Source organism: Haliotis rufescens, unplaced genomic scaffold (genome assembly GCF_023055435.1).
Source record: "Haliotis rufescens isolate VD_foot unplaced genomic scaffold, xgHalRufe1.0.p SCAF_12, whole genome shotgun sequence".
Taxonomy (NCBI): Eukaryota; Metazoa; Mollusca; class Gastropoda; order Lepetellida; family Haliotidae; genus Haliotis; species Haliotis rufescens.
Genome location: NW_025963802.1, coordinates 32456736 through 32481729, shown reverse-complemented (window position 1 = coordinate 32481729; position 24994 = coordinate 32456736). Strand labels below are relative to the sequence as shown.

The 24994-nt window shown below is 39.2% G+C and overlaps 1 protein-coding gene across 2 annotated transcripts in view; it reads left to right on the top strand.

The window, feature by feature from the left end:
- The window catches only part of LOC124117549 (ornithine aminotransferase, mitochondrial-like), a 30314-nt gene extending 6038 nt beyond the window's left edge, over window positions 1-24276 (top strand). For both annotated transcript variants that reach the window (XM_046479498.2, XM_046479490.2), the window contains exons 2-9: window positions 9646-9892; window positions 10912-11136; window positions 11839-12062; window positions 14065-14237; window positions 17996-18074; window positions 18701-18814; window positions 19418-19556; window positions 20527-24276. In XM_046479498.2, the coding sequence (XP_046335454.1) occupies window positions 9694-9892; window positions 10912-11136; window positions 11839-12062; window positions 14065-14237; window positions 17996-18074; window positions 18701-18814; window positions 19418-19556; window positions 20527-20690 (1317 nt within the window). In that variant the 5' untranslated portion in view covers window positions 9646-9693 and the 3' untranslated portion in view covers window positions 20691-24276. The remainder of the gene's footprint in view (window positions 1-9645; window positions 9893-10911; window positions 11137-11838; window positions 12063-14064; window positions 14238-17995; window positions 18075-18700; window positions 18815-19417; window positions 19557-20526) is intronic.
- The last annotated feature ends 718 nt before the right edge of the window (window positions 24277-24994 follow it).

Here is a 24994-nt window from a genome sequence, read left to right as displayed (position 1 = left end):
AAAATCCCTATGCTGTGGAATAGAGCTAGCTTGAGCTGGCTAGACTTGCTTTTGTATGCATTTCTAGATTATTATTTTTTCATAAAATAAATATATTCCACGGTCATGGTGCAGGACTAGGTAATCAAGTGTATCATGATATACCGAAATCGTACCAAGAAGGCACGAGACGTTGGTCATTATATCAATCACTGGTTTGTCTGGTAGAAACATTTATTTATTATTTACAGACAGCTATTATGCAGCAGAAATATTCCTGAGTGTGGCATTGCACAAGGAACACACAACATTGAACATAATTATGAACATTAAATATGATTAACATTATAATATGATTAACATTATAATATCTAGATTGTTATTCAGTATTATTAGAACATATCACATGAAAATGTTGCTATAAAATAGTGTCAAAAGAGCATAAAATAAAGGATTTTTCACAAAATACATACGCTCTGCATAGTGTGTCATAGGGGTGGGGTGGGGTGATGTCATCATGACCTTGGACCTATCACTTAATAGTGGTGAAGATCTGGGTTAGAATAGTTCTTCAGCAACCTAAGCATGACGTAAAAGGTGACTATGCTAGTCGGAAAGAGGCGACTTACCTTACGAGATCAGGTTGTCAGGCTCGCTGACTTGGATGCATGTCATCGTATCCAAATTGCATAGATCGATGATCATGATGTCAATCACTGGATTGTCTTGCCCACACTGGATTATTTACACAGCGCCGTCGTATAGCTGGAATATCACTGAGTGTGGTGTTAAACAACAAACAAACTAAAACCGGTCACTCTATACTTGGGAAATGGGATTTTTTACTCGCCAATATCTTAGCAAATGTCGCCGTGGGCGCTTATTAGAGCGGGGCGCTTATTACGTAGTATATGGTAATTGATTTGCAAATTGTAACCCTCTTAAGAATCTAATAATAAAACATGATATTCCTGCCTTTTCCAGTCAGCTTTTGAAAAAGTCATGAAAAACAAATTTGTTTTACCTGGCCTTACTGCCATGACAGATTGTACCACAGAAACAAGTTATGCAATAGATCTTATATCTTATCTGTTTCACACGGCGGTCACGTTGTGCTAGGCTGGCCAGACATGAAGTGAATGTGTGACAGTCTAGCAGGTCACGAGTGTATCTGGGACTTGCAGGAACCACCCCCCCACTCTCTGGAGAGGCGGGGACCAGTTCAAAAGTTTGAAAAAGCTTAATTCCTTTAGTTTGCATCCATGATTATGGAATTTAATATATATGCCCTTCTATTAGAGAGTGCGATTTTAACCACTTTTCTAAACCCTGATTCTAGTACAGTTTTGTTAAAATAGTTTTAAAATGCCCTAGAACTATTTGGCACAGTATTTTGGAGCTGATGTCGCCATTTGAAACTCTCCAGTGTCAAACTTCTGTCATAGTGACAGTTTACAACACCCATTGTCTGAAGAACATTTATTTGCAAAGGCTCATTACCCTAGAGTCATGACATCTATATGCCTTAAAACACTTAATTGCTGTTATTTATAAGATGCTAATCCTAATTGTTAATCCAACATTTTTGTGTACATCGACCGTCTGCCATCCTGCTGATGAATTACTGTTTACATTTATTACTTACTAAATGTCAGGTGACCTTGGCTATATAAGCCTTGGTCCAGAGAGATTGAGAAGAAAAGAAGAAAGAAAGGTCTTACCCTTAGCCTAGCTAGGGTTAGGCTGGGTGCTCCGGGGCACCTAGACAACAACCACTAACACTATGTGCTGACCTGACACATAGTGTCTTCTGTATGTATATATCTACAAAGTAAAACTGTATATACCGCAAGCCATCGTCTCCAAGTTGTCACTTCCTACTGAGAACCATACGTCGGCCCCTTGCATATACGAGTGTGCAAATTATTCTTTAATCGACGTCAGACCGCACGTGTTGTTACTTCACACAGAATTTCTCTTGCTCATCAGAGTAATTTGGGGGCGGTCGGGTAGCCCAGTGGTTAAAGCGTTGGCTCGTCACGCCAAAGACCCGGGTTTGATTCCCGACATGGGTACAATGTGTGAAGCCCATTTCTGGTGTCCCCCGGTGAAATATTGGTGGAATATTGCTAAAAGCGGCGTAAAACCATACTCACTCACTCACTCAGAGTAATTTGTGTGGATGTCTGCGTTTTTAGCCATGTGCTGGTCGAATCAGGCTCAAATAAAAATTTGGTCGTGAATGTGTCGACAGTATATAGATTTTAATGAAATAGATGTAAAATCATCTGCATCACCGAGCATGTAAGTGTTCCATCCATTAATTTCAGGGAATTTACTGTTACAATGTGTGACATCCCCAACACAGTAGAGACCACCTATGATCTTTGATCTCAGGCAGTCACAGACATAATGTATATGACAGTACATAATTAAGTTTGTTTTAATGTAATGGCAAATGTGTGCCAGCTTGTTCCTGAACAGTAACATATATTTTGTGAACTACAACGAATATAAAATTCTTGTAAAATATGTACATAGGAGACATTTGTTATTAATAATCAGCTAATTTTGCCCTGATTTGCACATTTTTCTCCAGGCTCCATAATAACTGTACTGTAATATTGGTTTATATTTTTTTATTTCCTTTTAACTTTTGAAATGCTTCCATAATAATAATTTTATGCAGAGTTCACACAGTGCTTGCTTGAAAAACCCTTGAATTTGATTTTGGCTTGGAAGGACCTGGGCCCACTTGCACAAAGCGATCTTAGCGCTAAGATGATCGTAACTCCCATACTTTAGCATAGGCTTACAATAGTCTTAGTGCTAAGATCATTTTGTGCAAGTGGGCCCTGGACATTTATGCCTTGAAATTACAATAATGTTCCATGAATCTCACTTGTGGGAATTCCAGATAAGGATAGTTCACCTATGCTGGTCGTAATAGGTGGTGACCGTTATACCCTGAAGGCATGGATCATTGCTCATTTATATCAGTCACTGAAATTGTCTGCTCCAGACTCGCTTATTTACAGGCCATCATCATATAGATGGAAATTGTACAAACGTTTCTTGGTATTTTTTAAAATATATTTTGGTTGTCAGAAATATTGCACCTATGTTACGCTGATTATTGACCATGCTTATTGTTTCCCCTGATAAACACAATGTAAAGCAGGATCAACACTGTTGTTGTACCACATGTTCAGCTTTATACATGTTAAGATTGTTACCGTAGTCTGCATCTCCCTCGGCAAGGGAGTTAACTGACCGTAAAAGTCCAGCTTCTACCCTTGCCGAACTAGGCTGGAATCATGGAGTTATAGTTTGGATGGACTAACAAGCCTATGTATAGTCCAATCAAAATCACGTAAAGAAATCGACATCCGGTTCGTAAATTGCTGTGCAAATTTCGGTCCAATCAACTTGCTGGATTTGCTTAACTCCCTTGCCTCGGGAAGATGCATATTCTGTGAAATTGTATTAATCTTAACATGTCTCGTGTCAGATGTGAGTTGCAACTTGTAATGTTTTCAAAAAAAATTATGTTTACTTCCAAATATTAAACCAACCCAAAACAATAGATTTGCAAAAAGGAGATTTTTGTTCGTAGTTGTATCTTATAGTTCTTCTTATCAGGGGGCGGTCGGGTAGCCTAGTGGTAAAGCATTCGCTCGTCACGCCAAAGACCCTGGTTCAGTTCCCGACATGGGTACAACGTGTCAAGCCCATTTCTGGTGTTCCCCGCCGTGATATTGCTGGAATATTGCTAAAACCATACTCACTCACTCACTCTTCTTATCTGTCGATGATGCAATGGTCTGGAAAATAAAACAAACTTTGATATTTTTAATATATTTTGTGATTGTTGCTTTCTTGGCTACTGTCGACAATGTCAGTAACATCCATGACTCATCCCCAAACCAAAAACAACTAAATGAAAAGATAAGTGTAGCTTATGCTTGTCTTGTAGTTGTGATACATACTGCATGCTGAAGAATTTGTTTGAAACACTGAAGTATAAATTCCTCCCTTCCAAAACATTAAAGCTACAAGGGGCGGTAGGGTAGCCTAGTGGTTAAAGTGTTTGCTTGTCTTGCAGAAGACCCGGGTTCGATTCCCGACATGGTACAATGTGTGAAGCCCATTTCTGGTGTCCCCCGCTGTGATATTGCTGGAATATTGCTAAAAGCAGTGTATAACCATACTCACTCACTAGTGCTACAAAGATTACTATTTTTCCAGTTTTGATTTGTTAGGGTCGGCTGAAGTTTATAAATGAATTACAAAAGAGTCTCATCCAATGCTCGTTTTTCAGAAATTAGCCATTTGTTGCAATTTCTGAAACGTCTTCAATAAGACATCCACATTTTCAACCCTACACCGGTCTAGCGGTTAATGGCCATTAGGCATTGTTTGGACAAGATAAGGGTGTATTCTGCTTGTCCAGGCAGTCAACAAGGTCAAGGTCAGACAGTATTAAGCATGAAACTTTCCCCTTCAACTTGATTTAGTAGGAGAGACGAGAATACTTCATGAGTGTCCATGTCAGCTTACAGGCCATTGTTCCCATGACGATCCAGGTCAGAGTTGGTCTTCAGCATCCATTCTGCTTTTATTTAAGAAATAAACGATGAGTGGGAGTTGTTAATCATACATAAAAACACTGCAGGGAGAATACACCATGACGGACGAGGCCCAAGAACAAAAGCATATGTATCAACACCGCTTTTGTTTGTTGTTTGAAGCCGTACTCAGCAATATTCCAGCTATATGACGGCGGTCTGTAAATAATCGAGTCTGGACCATACAATCCAGTGATTGACATCATGAACATTGATCCACACAATTGGGATCGATGACATGCATCAACCAAGTCAGCGAGCCTGACCACCCGATCCTGTGAGTCACCTTTTGCGACAAGCATCATAAGTCGCCTTTTACGGCAAGCATAGGTTGCTGAATACCTAATTTAACCTGGATCTTCACGGGTCTCATCACAGTCGGAGGTTTATGGTGTTCAATCCCCTCTCCCACCTTTTGAAAGTAACAGATGGACCCCCAATAAAACCACAAAAGACATTCTTGTTATTGAAATACTCATGTAGATTAAATCAGTGGGATTTAGATCGTTAATCCGACAGTCTTGCACTGAGACTTAAATGAACACACCTATTTTGCAAGGGACTGCTGAAATCACTCATTAATCAGACTCTTTAATCTGACGATGATCAGTGTACTACTGTGACACGTGAGTACATATTCCCATGTTTTGATGCGAGACGAGATAAACTTGCAAAACAATTAACGAATATATAGTGCCTTTTCACTTTCTAAAAAGGTCAAATGTAACAATTTTTCATATTTGGGATAACAGTCTTTCTAAGTAAAGAACAAATTCTTGTACTTTTTGGGTTGAGGTCATCTGGGATTCGAACCCACGCTCCCAGAGTGAGGCACCTAATCGCCAGCGCACAAGTCTGAATTTAAGCAGTCTAACCCACTCAACCAATGAGGCTTTTGCAAAATGGAAGACTGACAGCTAGTAGACCAGTTTTATGCGTCAGAAGGGTACACAAAAATCAGGTTGTGCTCATGCATGCTTCGTATTTAAGAAATAAACAATGAGTAGGAGTTGTTTGTCATAAACAAAACACGGCAGAGAGAATAAACCATGAGGGGCACAGTGTAATGATGTTCTTTGCGATTTTTCACGTAGCTATCATATATAGTTACATCGAGCACTGACTGCACCAATACATATGATATGACTCATGACATCACAAATTGATTAATATATACAAGATTATCTGTCCCTAGCGAACAGATGTCCTGCTCCAAAGACTTGGTGCTCGGTATATCAATCGTCTACCCATGAGGATCCAGGGTAGAATAGGTCTTCAGCAACCCATGCTTGTCGTAAGAGGCGACTAACGGGATCGGGTGGTCAGGCTCGCTGACTTGGTTGATGCATGTCATATCCCAATTGCATGGACCGATGCTCATGCTATCAATCACTGGACTGTCTGGTCCAGACTCGATTATTTACAGACCGCCGTCATATAGCTGGAATATTGCTGAGTGCAGCGTGAAACAACAAACAAACAAAATATATATAAACAAGTGATTTCATCAGGTGTATAAGTATTAAATATACAAAAAAACAGAGTCCAGATATTCATGCTTGTAAAAACTCCTTTATTCACACAAGATCTTTTGCCGTTCAACGCCTCTTCAGGTTAATGAAAACTTTAACTTACATTGTAGTCCTAGGGGACACACAACAGTAGTATTTGTGGCGTCATAATGCCTATGATGTAACGGTGACAATAGAGTACCTACAATCCTAGAAACTGTAAAATTATGCCCCTAATAGAAGCCAATCTTCCAATATATATAATCTGTGTTTCCTTTCAGTTCAATTATAATACTCAATGTTGGCTGGTTTGGTCACATATCAATCCGTTTAATTCTGATATCAGGGATTGATTTCGCTATATCCAAGCTGCACCAGTGCAGGTAAAACACTGCAATTAAGTGCAGGTAACTTTTATTGCCAGGATACACCAAGTGCAGGTAACATTTCCCACCACAAGTGCGCGGCAGCAGTTACAACGATAGGAACTATTTAGCCAACTAGTCCTTATAATGATATCACATAGCAAAACCCTTAAAAATGGTACATTTCTACTAGTCCTAAATTATGATACTTTAATTATTGGGCATTTAGGCAAGGATGACAGGACGAGTGCCAATTTCTAACGCTGAGTTATATTTGATAAAAGTGGAAAACTGAATTCCTTTAGAACTGGCTGCTAATCAAGCAAAAGTTCTTGAAAATAGTGAAATACACAGTTGGTGTAGAACTAATTCTTCACAACTACCACTAGAACAGTCAGTCATGAGGTGACAGTCACAACAGACAGATACTTTGAAACTTCTTTTAAAGGTTGGATATCAAGATGTCAAAAGCCATATACAGATGTCTCCAAAATAAAATACTGGAGCACATTTTCAAGTTAATTTTCTCTTTGATTTTTTAAAATATTCAAACTTACTGAAAATACAGTGTATCAATTCATGATAAAATGGTGCAGCCAATATTTTGGTGGTGCCACCTGATTAATTGACTTGGTTGCACCTGGTGCAGGTGGTAAAACAGAATGAAATCCCACCCTGGATACGAAGGGGAGTCCGAGTATTTGTTTCAAGGTAACTGGAGACAGTTTGATGACACACTTGATTAATGGATGTTTCACTGTGTGCCTTGTCTTGCTTACATGAAGCACTTGTATAGCATACAACTGTACACGTTCTGTGCCTGCTATAATGAGGTCGGCAAGCAACTAGATATCAAGTTTCACAACAAGCTATTATTCATTAGGATACAAAACTTATTAATACCACTGATGGAGGAAATGTATGTGCTCTCTCAACCATGTCAATAAAGAAGTTTCTTTACGTCATTTGTTTGAAATGTATGTGATAGTGCAGTTTCAAAATTAACAATAGAGGTCACATGGGTCCTTGACATGACCTTGACCTAGATTCAAGTACCATTGCTGAGGGGGGCAGGGGGGTGTTTGCATTGGTGGGGTGGTGGATGCTGTATTGGAGAGTGATTGTGTTGAATACGGTATATTTACAAATTCATTTCTATCAGTATATATGGGACCGCCTCTGTGGTCTAGTGGTAGAGCGTCTGCCTTGAGAGCGGAAGGTTCGGGGTTCGATCCCTGGCCGCGTCATACCAAAAGACGTTAAAAGATGGTATTTGTTGTTACCCTGTCTGGCGCTCGGCATTAAGGGGCGCTAGGACTGGTCGTCTCGGAGTCAGTATACTGTGTCTGAGAGGGGTATTCATGTTAAACTGCGGCATGGTATCTCAGTGGGCTGGCACTATAAATTGGCTTAAGTCCAGACCAGTACAAGCAACCACACACACATAGACACACACATGCAAGTCGCTATATAAGTGCAATAATCTTGAGCACGACGTTAAACCCCATTTCACCTCACCTCACCTATCAGTATAGTCATTAATAGTATCATTTCATACCAAATGCCAGTCATTCTGACATGTTTGTCAAACTGTAGCTCCAGGTGACCACCACTTCCTGTCTTAAATAATGTAGTTTCTATCATTATTCTTTGAGGGATTTTTCTAGTATCCCCTGGCAGGCAAATCGGGGGAAAATGGTTGTTTCGTTCAAATAAGGTTTTTATTCTCTGAAATTCAGAACTGCATTTAATGCAATGATGTAAACCTAAGTACAGAAGCATATTGACATTTAGACCCAGAAATAAGTTATCTTAGTTACAAATATATATCTACAAAATAAAATAATAATATCCAGTGGAGCCCACAGGACTCCTTATTTCAGTAGCCTAGAGCTGAGGCAATCTAGACTTTCCAAATCATTCTAGACTTGAGTTGAACTCCTTTTTTCATTAATTCTCAAGGGTCTAGGAGACAGACCAGCATTTCCCCTCTTTATTGGTCCTGTGATCCCTGAAATACAAGTCGGATTTGGTATCAAACGTCTCAGAATTTTGAGAGCTTTCCAACAAGCCATCATGCACTAAAATCGCTTGATATTAAAGAAATATGTGTTTTTCACTTCTCCAGCAAAAGGACTTCCAAGTCAGCAAATGGAAAAGACATTGTTCTACCTTGTGTGTTTGAGAAACGCACCAATTTTCGTATTTGGAGTAAATGTGCAGGTCTTTTGAAACACTTTGCAATAACCAAATCTTTTCAAATCTTTTGGAAACATTGAAAGGGATACATTGGCTATCCAACTGAGTTAAAATAACCACAATTGTATCGCGCATGCGTGTGCGGTAGCACCCTAACAGAGGCCTCTGACGTCAATTTGGACACCTTCAAACAGTTGTATTTCCCTAACGGCCAATTATAGGTGTGTCGGATTTGGTATCAAACGTCTCAGAATTTTGAGAGCTTTCCAACGAGCCATCATGCACTAAAATCGCTTAATATTTAAGAAATATGTGTTTTTCACCTCTCCAGCAAAAGGACTTCCAAGTCAGCAAATGGAAAAGACATTGTTCTACCTTGTGTGTTTGAGAAACGCACCAATTTTCGTTTTTGGAGTAAATGTGCAGGTCTTTTGAAACACTTTGCAATAACCAAATCTTTTCAAATCTTTTGGAAACATTGAAAGGGATACATTGGCTATCCAACTGAGTTAAATTAACCACAACTGTGTCTTAACCAACCCAAACTTTGCTCTCCGCGTTTTTGCAGAAGATTTTGATGTTATTATATTGCCTTATTAGCTGCGCTTAATAGGCTGAACAGAATTAGACTCATCCTTTGGATAGTGGATAAAAGGGGCAGTTGGGTAGCCTGGTGGTTAAAGTGTTCACTCATCACACCGAAGACCCAGGTTCGATTCCTGACATGGGTACAATGTGTGAAGCCCATTTCTGGTGTCCCCGTGATGTTGTTGGAATACCGCTAAAAGCGGTGTAAAACCTCGCTCACTCACTCACTCACTCACTAGTGGATAAAATCACAGACTGGCTTTAAACAGCGAAATGCTATTATGGTTTTGATCACTTATTCTTTCTTCCACCTTAAATTTTTCAGATGAATTAAATAATTATTTTGTTTCATGTTGTATATCTTGTGATTTCCAGAATACTTCGAAAATCAACTGCAGCTGCTGATATACTCCACACATCGATATGTTGAGCAGGCTTGGACGCCCAGCTTCACAGCTGTCTCAGATGCTTGTCAAGGGGTCAAGGTCGCTCAGCCAGACTGCCCCAGCAATTAACAAGGAGATCAAGATTGGCCCAAAGTCACAAGCTATATTTGAGAAAGAATCGAAATATGGTGCCCATAACTACGGCCCACTTCCTGTTGCCTTCAGCAGAGGAGAAGGTAGGATCTGAGATGAAGGAGTGATTGGGTGGATGGAGGAAGGTAGGATCTGAGATGAAGGAGTTATTGGGTGGATGGAGGGAGGTTGTCTCTGAGCTGAAGGAGTGATTGGGTGGATGGAGGGAGGTTGTCTCTGAGATGAAGGAGTGATTGGGTGGATGGAGGAAGGTAGGATCTGAGATGAAGGAGTGATTGGGTGGATGGAGGAAGGTAGGATCTGAGATGAAGGAGTGATTGGGTGGATGGGGGAAGGTAGGATCTGAGATGAAGGAGTGATTGGGTGGATGGGGGAAGGCAGGATCTGAGATGAAGGAGTGATTGGGTGGATGGAGGAAGGTAGGATCTGAGATGAAGGCGTGATTGGGTGGATGGAGGAAGGTAGGATCTGAGATGAAGGAGTGATTGGGTGGATGGAGGAAGGTAGGATCTGAGATGAAGGCGTGATTGGGTGGATGGAGGAAGGTAGGATCTGAGATGAAGGCGTGATTGGGTGGATGGAGGAAGGTAGGATCTGAGATGAAGGAGTGATTGGGTGGATGGGGGAAGGTAGGATCTGAGATGAAGGAGTGATTGGGTGGATGGAGGAAGGTAGGATCTGAGATGGAGTGATTGGGTGGATGGGGCAAGGCAGGATCTGAGATGGAGTGATTGGGTGGATGGGGGAAGGTAGGATCTGAGATGAAAGAGTGATTGGGTGGATGGGGGAAGGTAGGATCTGATATGAAAGAGTGATTGGGTGGATGGGGGAGGTGGGGAGTGTTGGGGTGGATGGGTAGAATGGTAGGGATGATGAGGGTGGCTGAGTTGTCGGGGGATAGGTGAGGGGGGCCTTAGTTGATGTAAGATGGGTGTGGATGAAGATGGGGATGAGGATGTGGATTTCAGGTAGGTAAGTGTGATGGTAGGCATGACTAAGGGAGTTGGTCCAGGTTGGCTGAGATGGCAAGGATTTCATGAAACTGTTCTGTAAATCAATAATAATGTGAAATTAGTATTTACCTGCCTGTACATGAATTCAGGTGTGTTTGTGTGGGACGTGGAGGGCAACAAGTACTACGACTTCCTGAGTGCATACAGCGCCGTGAACCAGGGCCACTGTCACCCCAGGATCGTCAAGGCCCTCAAGGACCAGGCGGACATCTTGACTCTGTCATCCAGGGCCTTCTACAACGACTGCCTGGGAGAATATGAAGAGTTCATCACCAAACTCTTCAAGTATGATAAAGTCCTCCCCATGAACACAGGTACGAATCATTGATGGTTCAGGGTATTATTTCTATCTCTAGTATTACAAATACCCTGAATCGTTCCACAAAGCGATCTTAGCGTAAGTCGACTGTGGAACGTCTGTGTTAAAGTATGGGAGTTGTCAGTTATGGTAATCAGTGCTGAGATCGCTTTCTGAAATGGGCCCCGAACCATTATGCTGCATTTGACTTATCCATGATCATGGGTTCGACTTTCCATATTCTTCGTAAAAGGCGACTAATGGGATCAGGTTAAGTCAGGCTGACTGACTTGGTTGATGCATGTCATTGTATCCCAAATGCGTGAATCGATGCTCATGATGTCAATCACTGGATTGTCTGGTCCAGACTTGATCACTAACAGACCGCCGTCATATAGCTGGAATATTGCTGAGTGCGGTGTTAAACAACAAACAAACAAAAATCATATTAAGCGCTCCTGTTCTATTAGACTCCCTGTAACCAAACTTCTCTCGCATATGATTTCATGATATAGTTGTTATACTGTTCAAAGCCGCAGTAACACAACTTCATTCAAATGAGATCACTTTAAAATGGGAGGTATTGTATTTCAGTAAGAGACTTGAGTTTAACGAGATCGCATTAAAAGGAGAGGTATTGTATTTGAGCAAGAGACTTGAGTTTAATGGGAGTGCATTAAACTGCCTGCCAGACTCACTTACTCTCCCTGTTTCACAGGCGTGGAAGGCGGGGAGACAGCCTGCAAGCTGGCCCGGAAGTGGGCGTACCTCGTCAAGGGGGTCCCCAACAACCAGGCTAGGATCATCTTCGCGGCAGGCAACTTCTGGGGACGGACCCTTGCTGCTGTCTCCAGCTCCACCGACCCCGACTGCTACAAAGGCTACGGCCCCTACATGCCTGGCCTCTCCATCGTCAACTACGACGATATTTCAGCTCTTGAGGTATGGTTGGAATATGTGTAATTTTTGGAATGGGTGCTATCCGTCCATCCTTCCTTCTTTCCGTGTGTCATGTTTGGTTTCCGGGGCAGGACTCAAAAACCAGGAGAGATATCGTAACCAAACTTGGCACATACAGGTAGATAGGTCTTGTGGTAAACTGGTGCCTTTTGGTAGTTTGGGATTTTTGTAAAATATATTTTTTAAGTTTCCATCCAGTTAGGCCATACATACTTTTTATGTGTTTCTCGCCTCCAACCTAATTAAAAAAAAAATTCTCTAACTGTTTAACTTATTTTATAACATTTTAAGATTTAAAACACTGGTACCAGTCTTTAACTTAAGTTATAACATACAGTAGAACACGGATATAACGAACACAGATAGAGCGAACAAACGGATACAACAAACTGTTACAAAATCCCTGATTTATCTCCTATATATTATCACATAAAATTTACGTTCATAACGAACTCTCTACAGCAAACTTACGTTGTATAGCGAACTGATATCTAATCCAGGACAAGCCGAAATTACACTAATAAGTGACGTGTAGAGTGAACTGACAAAACTCACTCATAGTCAATGACAATTAGCTGTACACAATCAGTGGTGACGATTCAACCTTGTTAAACTTGCTTTTATTATTCTTACCTGTACATGTAATTGGATTAATCTTGTCTTTAAAATACACATTAAACCTATGCAGTTTCAAGAAAACGTGATTTATTTGATCCCTTGTAGTTCCATGTTCTACTGTAGATTGAGTCACTTTGCTTCGGAAACAAGTTTTAATAAACATAGCTGAAGCAAGATGAAGCTGACCCATCCTCCTGAGGCAAGGGAGTTAACTGACTATTAAAATCTAGTTTCCACCCTTGCCGAAGGTGGCTGGAATTCCTTAGCTCGATTGTAGCCCCACCAGTGGTTATTACAAGTTATGTCCCTTCTTAGCCTCTCCTATGGACCAATCAGATTCCATCACTTGCATTTGTTTCAAACAAAATGGTGGTGCCCAGTCAAGACGATCTGATCATAATCAAGATCTATATTGTGATAAAAAAGGTCTTACCTCGCGAAGTGAATCAAATCACGTGAGCACCGTGATTAAAAACATGAAAAGACTTGGAAAATATCTGTTGACAACGAGTTGGCGGTGCACATGCTTTGCAAATCATGCAGTCGACTGAAATCTGCACGACAGTTTACTAACCGGATTTCTATTTCGGTGCTCGGTTTTGATTGGACTATGAATAGACTTGTTAGTCCAGCCAAAATGCAAGTGCATAATACCAGCCTAGTTTGGCAAGGGTGGAAACTGGACTTTAAAAGTCATTTAACTCCCTTGCCTCGGCGACCGCCGCTGTGGTCTAGTGGTAGAGCGTCCGCCCGGAGAGCGGAAGGTCCGGGGTTCGATCCCCGGCCGCGTCATACCAAAAGACGTTAAAAGATGGTTAAAAGTTGTTACCCTGTCTGGCGCTCGGCATTAAGGGGCTAAAACAAGGACTGATCGGCTCGGAGTCAGTATACTGTGTCTGGGGTATTCATGTTAAACTGCGGCATGGTATCTCAGTGAGCTAGCACTACCGGTATAAATCGGCATCAGTCCTTACTAGTAAAAGCAGCCACACACACACACACACACACACACACAAACGTGCATGCACGTCGCTATATAAATGCAATAATCTTGGACACGACGTTAAACCCAATTTCACTTCACCTCACCCCTTGCCTCGGGAAGATGCAGCTGACCTTGGTCTTTTTTGAGTGTGCAATAGTAGTAGTATTTGTTCTTTAACATCGTTGCATAATTTTCCACAGCATGAGGGAAAATTGAGATACAAAAACATTGTAATATTTCACATTGGAATGAAAGTTAAGGGTGGACAGGAGATGGGAAGCTCAGAAAAAAATATAGACAGCCTTAAACTACAATTAACAAAAGAAATAAGCTGTAAAGAGGTTGAATCACACTACACACCAGTTTTGACTTTGCCCCCAGAAAGAGCTGCAGGACCCCAATGTGTGTGCCTACATGATGGAGCCCATCCAGGGGGAGGCGGGCGTGGTCGTGCCCCAGGAGGGGTACCTCAGGAAGGTGCGGGAACTCTGTACAAAGTACAACGTGCTGTGGATAGCCGACGAGGTGCAGACGGGACTGGCCAGGACTGGAAAGTAAGAACAGCATACCTATTTCTCATACTATGTCTGTCTTTGTATTTACAGTTTCTTTACTTCTTCACAAGTTGGTATGATCAAGGGAGATAGTGTGGATATTTTGTTTTGGATTTTGTAAAATTTGCAATCAATGCAACACATTCTATGGTTATTCAACTTCTTTATTACGATCAATGTGACGTTCTGTGTATATGCAACTTTATTGCAATCAATGAGACGGTCTATGGATATACAAGCTCTTTATTACAATCAATGCAATGTTCTATGGATATACAAGTTCTTTATTACAATCAATGAGACGGTCTATGGATATACAAGTTCTTTATTACAATCAATGAGACGGTCTATGGATATACAAGTTCTTTATTTCAATCAATGCAACGGTCTATGGATATACAAGTTCTTTATTTCAATCAATGCAACGGTCTATGGATATACAAGTTCTTTATTACAATCAATGCAACAGTCTATGGATATACAAGTTCTTTATTACAATCAATGCAATGTTCTATGGATATACAAGTTCTTTATTACAATCAATGCAACATTCTATGGATATACAAGTTCTTTATTATAATCAATGCAATGTTCTATGGATATACAAGTTCTTTATTACAATCAATGCAATGTTCTATGGATATACAAGTTCTTTATTATAATCAACGCAACATTCTATGGATATACAAGTTCTTAATTACAATCAATGCAACATTCTATGGATATACAAGTTCTTTATTACAATCAATGCAACATTCTATGGATATACAAGTTCTTTAATACAATCAATGCAATGTTCTATGGATATACAAGTTCTTTATTATAATCAATGCAACATTCTATGGATATACAAGTTCTTTATTATAATCAATGCAACATTCTATGGATATACAAGTTCTTTATTACAATCAATGCAATGTTCTATGGATATACAAGTTCTTTATTACAATCAATGCAACAGTCTATTGATATACAAGGTCTTTATTGCAATCAATGCAGCGTTCTATTGATATACAAGTTCTTTATTGCAATCAATGCAACATACTATGGATATACAAGTTCTTTATTGCAATCAATGAGACATTCTATTAGTGGTGTAACGATACGGCGATACGGTATTGTATCCTGATGCACAGCCCACGATACGATGCATCGATTTGGAAAGCATGTATCGCGATACATACAATATTTTCATAACACAGTTTTACCTACCGTATTTTCTTGAGTATAGTGTGCACTTTTTTTCCAAAAAAACACAGCTGTGTAGAAGGGGTTGCGCATTATACACGAATTAATGAGTTTTGATGTTTTTCCCCCATGGAAAGACATTACCGTGAGCACGTAACACCGGAAATACCATGTCAACAAATCCATACTGAAGTTCGCAAAATATTCATGTAATTACACTGTCTGGCTATAAAAAAAGTGTTCTTTGTATATCTGGACTCGTCTTATCTGGATAACTTATTTCATTAATTTTATTCAAAATTCCTTTTAATATTGTTTTAATTAATTTCGGCGAAATCGTGTGTGAAGCGATCGGAAGATCGCACAACTCACCGTTATTAACAGCAACCACGGTCAGATTACCGCTATTGACGCCTTGAAAGGAATTTTAGTTGACAGAGAATGGATACATATATCATAAATGCCATGCTTTGATTCGTTAAAAGTCAGATTTGTTTTTGTTGGACGATTCTATGTCAACACGTAATTCTCGCGATCACGCAATCACGTGCACGGGAGCCTTGACAGTGACTGGTCAGACTGGTTCCATGTAAAAAATAATACCCGGCAATAGCGGTCAGCTGCTTCGCTTAGGCTTATTATTATTTTAAATATGTTTAGTAAAAGCTGCATCTAAATTAACAATATATTGGAATATATTATTCCTGATAAAAAAATAGTTTCAGATACAACTTTTGCCGATCCTTGCATTAAAATACTGTAAAGTTATATAATTGGGTGTGTCTTGACCGAATCATCGGTAGATTCCAAGAAAACGTGTGTACATGTACAGCTGATTGCTGTGTTCGCTGAAGGTGTACGGTGTAATTTTTTTCTGCACATAATGTTCAAATTTCTTTCTTTCCAAAATATTGAATCCGCTAGAGGGGCGTGCGCATTATACATTGGTGCGCACCATACTCAAGAAAATACTTGAAATACATGGGCGGATACAGCTTTTTTTAAAAGGGGGGTGCACAATTAAGATCTATTTATTGTCTTTGGTGGTAATTTATACAGAAATAAAGATTTTTTTCGAAATAAAAAGGGGGGTGGGGTGCGCCCATGAAATAGGTTTAACAGTTTCAAAGCCAGTTTGTTGTTTCAGTAAATCATACTGTATTGCTGACAATTTGCTATAACAGTAAATAAACACCTTATATCTTCTTCAACTGTACTTGTCACATCTTTTAGAAAGCAGAAAGACATCAATTTGGCTTAGCTTGTACCAGTAAACACTGTATCGTGATACGTATTGTATCGCGACCCCTGTATTGAGATACGTATCGTATCGCGACCCTCCCGTATCATTACACCTCTACATTCTATCGAAATACAAGGTCTTTATTGCAATCAATGAGACGTTCTATAGATACACAAGTTCTTTATTATAATCAATGCAATGTTCTATGGATATACAAGTTCTTTATTGCAATCAATGAGACAGCTATTGATATACAAGGTCTGAAACAATATATCTGCATATGAAACAGTAAATGGCCATTAAAACTAAGAACATAGTAAATTACCATTTCATATGTCTCCATTCCATCTTAATCTACATACATATTGCATTCACACATGTAATTAGATGATATTTAAGCAATGATTTATAGTTAAATTTGACAATACGTTTAGTTTACATTTAGCTAAATTATTTAACACTTAGGTTTCAAATGTATGTGAAAAACTGATTCGGCAAACTGAGCTGAAACGGAAGAAAAGTTGACTTACATAATAAGATGCTGAAAAAGGCAGACAAAGCAAGATGCTTGTGCTGTTGGTGACTATAGGTCATCAGAGTGAAAGTGGCTTTTGTTAAGTTAGTAGTTATGTAAGTACTGGAGTTAATTTAATTGTTTTTTATACTGCTCAAGTATGTTTGCTTGTTGGTTGTTTAACACCACACTCAGCTTATAAGTTATAAGACAGGGGTGTGTAACTAATCAAGTCTGGATAGGACAATCCAGTGATTGATATCATGAGCATCTATCTACACAATGATGACATGCATCAACAAAGGCAGTGAGCCTGACCACCCAATCCCGTTAGTTGCCTCTTATGACAAGCATAGTCTCCTGTTAAGGCAAGCATGGGCTGCTGAAGACCTATTCTACCCCAGATCATCACGGATCTACTGATCAAGTCATCTAGCTTGAGACAGAAACAGGCTGTAACAGAAACAAGGCAATATAAGACTTTACTAAAATATTTACAAAATAGCAATAAAATCAACTCGGCTACTTATTACTCACGGAAGTCAAATGAGCCAATTCCGTGCAAGAATTTTGTGCAAACCTAGCATTGCCTGAATTTGAATCACTGTTTAGAGCAAATGGTGCTGGCAAGGCTGTAGCACATATTGAGAAATACCCGGTAAGTGTCGTTAGTACAATCAGGCTGGATTCCCTCTCGCTGAAACAAGGCCATGATTTTTGGTATAAAATAGTGACGACACAGCAAAGTGTATATGTATGATTATGGAGCATTGACAATTAATTTCTGACACTGCCAACTTTTCTGTGTTTCAGGCGTCTCGCTGTCGACCACGAGAATGTCCGCCCTGACATTGTCATCCTGGGAAAGGCCCTCTCAGGAGGTGTGTTACCGGTAAGATAACATGTGTTTTGGCAAAATTAGGAATAATTTTAAACATGGATGATATTATTTCTTCATGATACAGGTGAACTACAAAGCTTTTGTCTCTGTTTTTATCCCCTGGTTTGAAAAAATGTGTCCGTCTGTCCTCTGTCCATTTTCTGTTTCCAGAGAAGAACTAAACCATTGAATATTTCTGGATGAAACTTGCTATACAGATCAGTCTAGTGGTGAACTGTTGCCTTGTGATGATTTTGGATCTATTTCTTAAAATTTGTTATGTTTTGTTATGTTTTCATAACCAAATAACTGATAACGACAAGTGGGATTGTACTCAAAATGTAAGAAGTGCTTGTTTTTGGAGCATAACTCTAAAACCGTTGAATATTTCTGGATAAAACTTGCTATACAGATCAGTCTAGTGGTGAACTGGTGCCTTGTGATGATTTGGGATGTTGGAAAATACTGAACAGCATTATCATCTTTTTCACAGAACTGAAGGGTTTGGATGTCAATGAACCAAAATTAGAGTATAAGTAGCCAAACTCCTCATTTCTGAATAGCACCAGATTGGGGGGATATGTCATCTCCTTACTCTTGTTGTATTTTGTATAAGTATAATGTTGTTTTTTCTGCAGGTGTCGGCTATCCTTGCTGATGATGAGGTGATGCTGACAATCAAACCAGGGGAGCATGGCTCAACATTCGGCGGCAACCCCCTCGCATGTAAAGTTGCAATTGCAGCATTACAGGTAATTGTGTACCTTTATCGTTACCATGGTTACCTGATGTGTTATTCAACTCCTGCTACAAGAAGAGTGTTGTGATTCCGAGGCAGAACAGTCGATCCCTCTTTGCCATAATCAATTCCTTGCCTCACTACCAAACACCCAGTCCCACATTCATTTAATGTCACCAAAATGCAGGTAAATTAAGAAAATTGGTATGCGAGTCCCCTTCTTCCTTTTCATGAAATACACCATATACTGTCCTTTCAAAAATTGATGCTTCATGTGCTAGTAGTTAATGATGGTTGGGTGATGAAGATGGTGGTAGGATGATGATTGGGTGATAATGATAGAGTGATGGTATGATGATGATGATGATGATGATGATGATGATGATGTTAGGGTGATGGTATGATGATGACAATGATAGTATGATGATGATGATAGGGTGATGATAAAATGATGAGGGTGATGATATGATGATGACGATGATAGTATAATGATGATAATGTTAGGGTGATGGTATGATGATGACGACGATGGTAATAAGATGATAATGTTAGGGTGATGGTATGATGATGATGACGACGATGATGATGATGATGATGACTATATTTCTGTCTGCAGGTTCTGGAGGAGGAGAAGCTGGCTGACAATGCTGAGAAGCTGGGGAAGATCCTGAGATCAGAGCTGGGCAAACTGCCCAAAGATGTCGTCAGCATCGTCAGAGGGAAGGGTCTACTGAATGCAATTGTTATCAACAAGAGTAAGTCTTCCACAGATCAGTTTCATGTCAGCAGGCACACTGCGTTATCTAGAGTTGTGGCCTGCTCCTGGAACTTGTTAGTAAATTCAGCAGGGTTTTATTACACATCATCAGAGTAATAGAAAGCAATGGGGATTCAGGTAGAAAATAGGTCTTCAGCAACCCTTGCTTGCAGTTTAAGATCACTATGCTTGTCGTAAGAGGTGACTAACGAGATCGGGTGGTGAGACTCGCTGACTTGGTTGATGCATGTCATCGTATCCAAATTGCGTAGATCGATTTTCATGATGCCAATCACTGGATTGTCTGGTCCAGACTTGATTATTTACAGACCGCCATCATGTAGCTGGAATATTGCTAAGGATAAACTACCAACCAAACAAACAAGCATATAAAACTGCTGAGATTAAATGTTTTCATGTTTGACATGTTCTTGTCAGAATGTTTTTGGTTGAGTTTGTTTGTTTGTTTGTTTGTTTGTTTGTTGTTTAACTCCACACTCAGCAATAATCCACCTATACAATGGTGGCCTGTAAATAATTGAGTCTGATCGAAAATATGAGCATCGTCAGGGTACAGTGACCATGCTCACAAGCCAGAATCCTCATGGGGGGCCACATCAGAAGGACTAAATCAGTACAACAACAACAACAATAATAATAGGCAGGCATTTATGTTGCGCATATTTCCACACGACACAGGGGCATGCTCAGAGCGCTATTATTACCCTGGTCACTGGATCAGTGTGCACTCAAGAATCATTCTCAGCTCCCTGGAAAGTATACAACCCAAGCTGCCTGTTTGGTGCTTGGAGCTCTTTGGTGCTATGGGGTTAACAACCACAATGTGTGAAAACCATTCTTGGTGTTCCCCCACTGTAATTTTTTAAGGAATAGAGAAGTGTCAAACCATACTCAATCAGAACTAATGAAAGAATTTTTCTTAATTTTTTTTCTATGTTTTCTTCCAGAATGGGATGCTTGGAATGTATGCGTGAAGCTTCGTGATAACGGACTCCTGGCCAAGCCCACGCATGGCGACATCATCCGTTTTGCTCCGCCACTGACGATCACAGAATCCCAGTTGCATGAGTGCATTGAAATCATCAACAAAACAGTCCTGTCATTCAAATAAACAGCTGATCAGTCAGTTTCAGCATGTATATTACATTGTTGATATAACTCAATTCAAATTTCAGACAGCTGACACAACTGCTGCTTTTAGGAAGCTGTTGTGTTGACATTGCAGGTAGGGAAGTGTTTGATGTTTGGATGCAGTTTTAATGGTGTTTTCTTTCGCTTTTTGGGGCTCTGCGATTTGCTGTGCAGAGTTGCGTCTCTTGGGCACCCCAAAAACCTATGATTGTGGGTTCGAATCCCGTTTCGCTCCGATTATGTTTCTTGGTTTGTCAGCACTATACCTGTGATCGTTATTTACAGTGTGGTAAACGTCTGAGACCTGCATTACTTCGGGCTTTCCTCCCACATTAAGCTGACATGCCGTGATATAACTTGAATGCTATTAAAAGCAGCGTTAAACCCAACTCAATCACTCACTTTAGCTTTTGCTATATTTACAGAAAATATCAATATGCATGAATATGGCCAACTACTATTAGAACATTAATATGAATTGCTAACTTGAAAGATATATCAAGAACCTCAAATTCAAATGTAGATATTGTAAGTAGATGATTTGTAATTGAAATATCCTGACAACCGTTCTGCAATGAACACATTCACGTTTACAATAAATTACAAGTTGAATTTAATTTGGAAAATATTTTGATGAAGATATAAGTAGAGGTAATCATGCAAGAGTGTTTGGGGATGGTAAATATCCTGTATTAGGAATAAACAATGTATTTAGCGAGCCTTGGCAGAGGTCTACAAGCACAGATATGGAAACTGAACCCGCTTAGCTAGTGTTCTTGCACAACTGTTTCGCAATTTATATCTCCAAAGCTGCCAAAAGTTGTAAAATGCCTTAGCTATGTCACAGTTGGACACTGATTTTCAATATTTCAGACTATTCTTTTGATAATGACAGCAATTATCCCAGTAGTTTCCCCGATTCCCGATGGTTAATTCTTACTCGATCGCCGAATGACACGGGCGACGCCATGTTTCTTATAAACTCTGAAAGTAGTCCCTACTTGACCTTTGATATTTGCATCTCTATCAGTGTATGATCCCAAGGGAAATAGTTTTTATCCGTTGGCTTTATCCTGCCGAGAAACCTACCCATTATTGGATAAATATCATGTGAAAAAATCGGATTCAGGTTCCATTCCCGATTCTCAAGCAGGGTTGTTTACTGTGAATTTGAGGAGTGTTTGTTAAAGGCAACAGTGTAAAAGTGTTGGGAGTGTTAAAAGAGTGTTTATAGGTGATAAAATGTGTTTCTAATAGGGGAGTGACGCTTGAGTTTATTTGTGAAATCTATGTTTTATACTTGAGTGACTTGATAAATTAGTAATAACTAGTGTTTGATCTTTTTGTCAGTTTATATATAAAGCATGCTTTCATTCCAGTTGAGACAGCTGTTTATTGACAGGACTCCTTGTAATAGAAGACTTCAGATCACTCATATCAGTAGGACAAAGTTGTTATGTAAGCTTAATTTGCTTTGGCTTGACCAAAGACACTCCATTACAGGAATCTTTATCTTCACTATTTCGCCAGGCTTTTTTTATTTTTAGGATTATGGATAAGGGATTAGGGAAAAAGAAAAGAAAAAAAAGACAGAAGCATTTTTTTTAATCCAGAATGCCTCTGGCATACTTTATGAACACATTCTGTGCTCAAAAGACCACCATTTGTGACAATAAAGCCCCTTGTAACAATAAAAATTCTACCACTTACAACACGGACAATTGTCAAGGGAGGCTATTCATTTTCGGCTTTGAGATCAACAAAGATGGATTATGTATCTCTTTACTAGTTTTCAATGGTAAATTCAGCGGCTATCGGTGGGGAAAAAAAGTGGAAATCTGATTTTTGGATTTGTTACATTTTCTCAAAAATTAGAGTCGGCGGGTCTGTAATCCGAAAAATATAAAATGCCTGGCCTAAGACAATGTGTATATCATCCATGCATATCATATAAGGCCATGAAGAGTTTATTTTTGCTTAATTATTATTTGTTGTTTATCACAAAGTGCTTCAGCTTTCTGAATAGTGTACTTACAACCCTGTATTATTATTAACTTTTATCAACTAAAGGGTAAAACACGCTCTCGTGGGACAGGGTCGAATGTGTACTTTTAAAAACGTGAAGGACCGCCGGATTCTTTCATGTTATTAAACTATAGCAATATGAAGGAATGTGGTTGTCCTTCCTGATATCACATCCAGATATATATTGTTCACATAACTTTATGATTAAACTTTGGAAGTTTGGATTCTTTTCCAAGTTAACAAATAATTATTTTATTTGGGTAAAAATGTGTTTCAAGACTGAAAGACTGTTCTAGAACCAATAAGGAATTTTCTATTTTTGAACATTAAATTGTTCGTTCTGTGAAATGACTGGAAGGTCAAAGTTTAGTTTATTCAAACGTGGACTCCAACTTTGTGTCTCCACTCTCTTCAGTTGTGTTTTTTTCAGCATGTATCGTGCCATTTTTTAAGTAATTGGTGTTGATTTATTATGACCTATTTTCCATGTATTCTCTTGTTAATGTATATTTCCCTTCAGACCAAGGGATCAGAACAATTGTTTTTCTGGTTTTTGCAGATGAAGCTGCCTTAAATTTTGCAAAATTAAAGAACATTGACAAATATGTAGACATAATTTTTTTAGGGCACAATCCTAAATTTTTCTTTTTGCATCTTGGCATGCTGACAAGAAAATATGTAAAACTAGAAAAAATAAATAAATCGATCTTACCTCATGTTTAATATATTGTGTGGGATAGCTCTTGATCTATCACTGTTTTGAATCTCCAACATTTGCAAACAGTATTGACAGTTTTATTCACGTTGTTTTGAAATATTTATATTTCAAAGGATAGCCAAAGTTTGTTATTGTTTTCATTGCCTACCATGGACATGTTTTTTTCTTCATACTAATATACCAGGGATTATTTTGGGGTTGGTAATTGGTTTTAAATGGGGAGTTTTTTTGTTTTTTGACAACATTGAGTAATCTCTATTGACAGCGTTTGAAGAAAACTGATGAAACACATTTCTTGAGAACAAGTTGTTTTACTTGAGAATAAAATCTCCATCCTATATGGAGTATTGATCCAGCATTGGTGTTTTTGTCTACCATCATCAGTTTCCATCAGTATCATTTTGCCAATGTACCTTATGTATAGACAAATAACATCATAACATAATAATAGTTGTATTTTAGTTGTTAATTATCTTTTCTTATTGATACTAGTCACTTTGGCCTCATGCATTTAGTGCTGCAATTGGGGCTGGCTATCAATGTTTGGTTTTTTATGGTTGTCCAAATATTTGAAAATCTATTCAAAATATTATCAACGATAATAACTTAGATTTACGCTCCCCATTTCTTTGAAGGAGAATTTAGAATCCAGTGGAAGAATCCATTTGTTTTACTATGTTGATCTATCACATTCATTAGCTTACTTGAGGTTACCATATCAGAAGAAATCCACAATGGATAATTTGGATGGTCAACATCATATGATTTACATATTTACAATATGTATCATTTCAAAATGAATAAATTCCACATATCATTTTCAGCATGCGTTTGGTTTTTTAATGATCTTCCAGACGGAACTGCCTCTGAGCGTCTTCCTGGAGAGTGGAGGGTTTGTGGTACATGTTACTATCACACCTAAAGACTGTTAACCAGTATAGCATTCACCTTTATCCTCAATGGTCACACTGTATATCTTTTCGTCTAAACAATCATCTATCTATTGTCATGTCCGGAAAGAGATGTTCAATGTTTCATCACCCTGCTTATGTTGTGTTGTTAACCACTTGCTAACCGTTTGAAGCAAATCGGCGAGATCAGCTGATCAGCTGATCAATCGGGGAGATCAGCTGATCAATCGGCGAGATCAGCTGATCATTCCAGGTCGCGTTGTTGAAGTTTTGCAGTCAGTACTGAAAGTGATGTGTACTCCAATCATACTCCGATAACTTAGTTCCGCATTAGTAATGACAAGTTTCATTGGAAAGTACACAATTTTAATGTAGAGGAAATGGAACACACACAGGGTCCAAAGACAAGTCAAATACCGTGTATAACCGCCCCTGGATGCTATTCATGCCACACAACGCCTTCTCATGGACACTATCAGTCTCTGGATAACAGTTTGTGGTATCCTACGCAACTCATGTTGCAGGTTGATGTACAAGTCCCACAAGTGCCCCATGGGTGATAGATTGGGAGATAATGCTGGCCATGGGACAACAGGTAGGTTATTCTGTGCTAGGAAGTCCGCGGAGCTG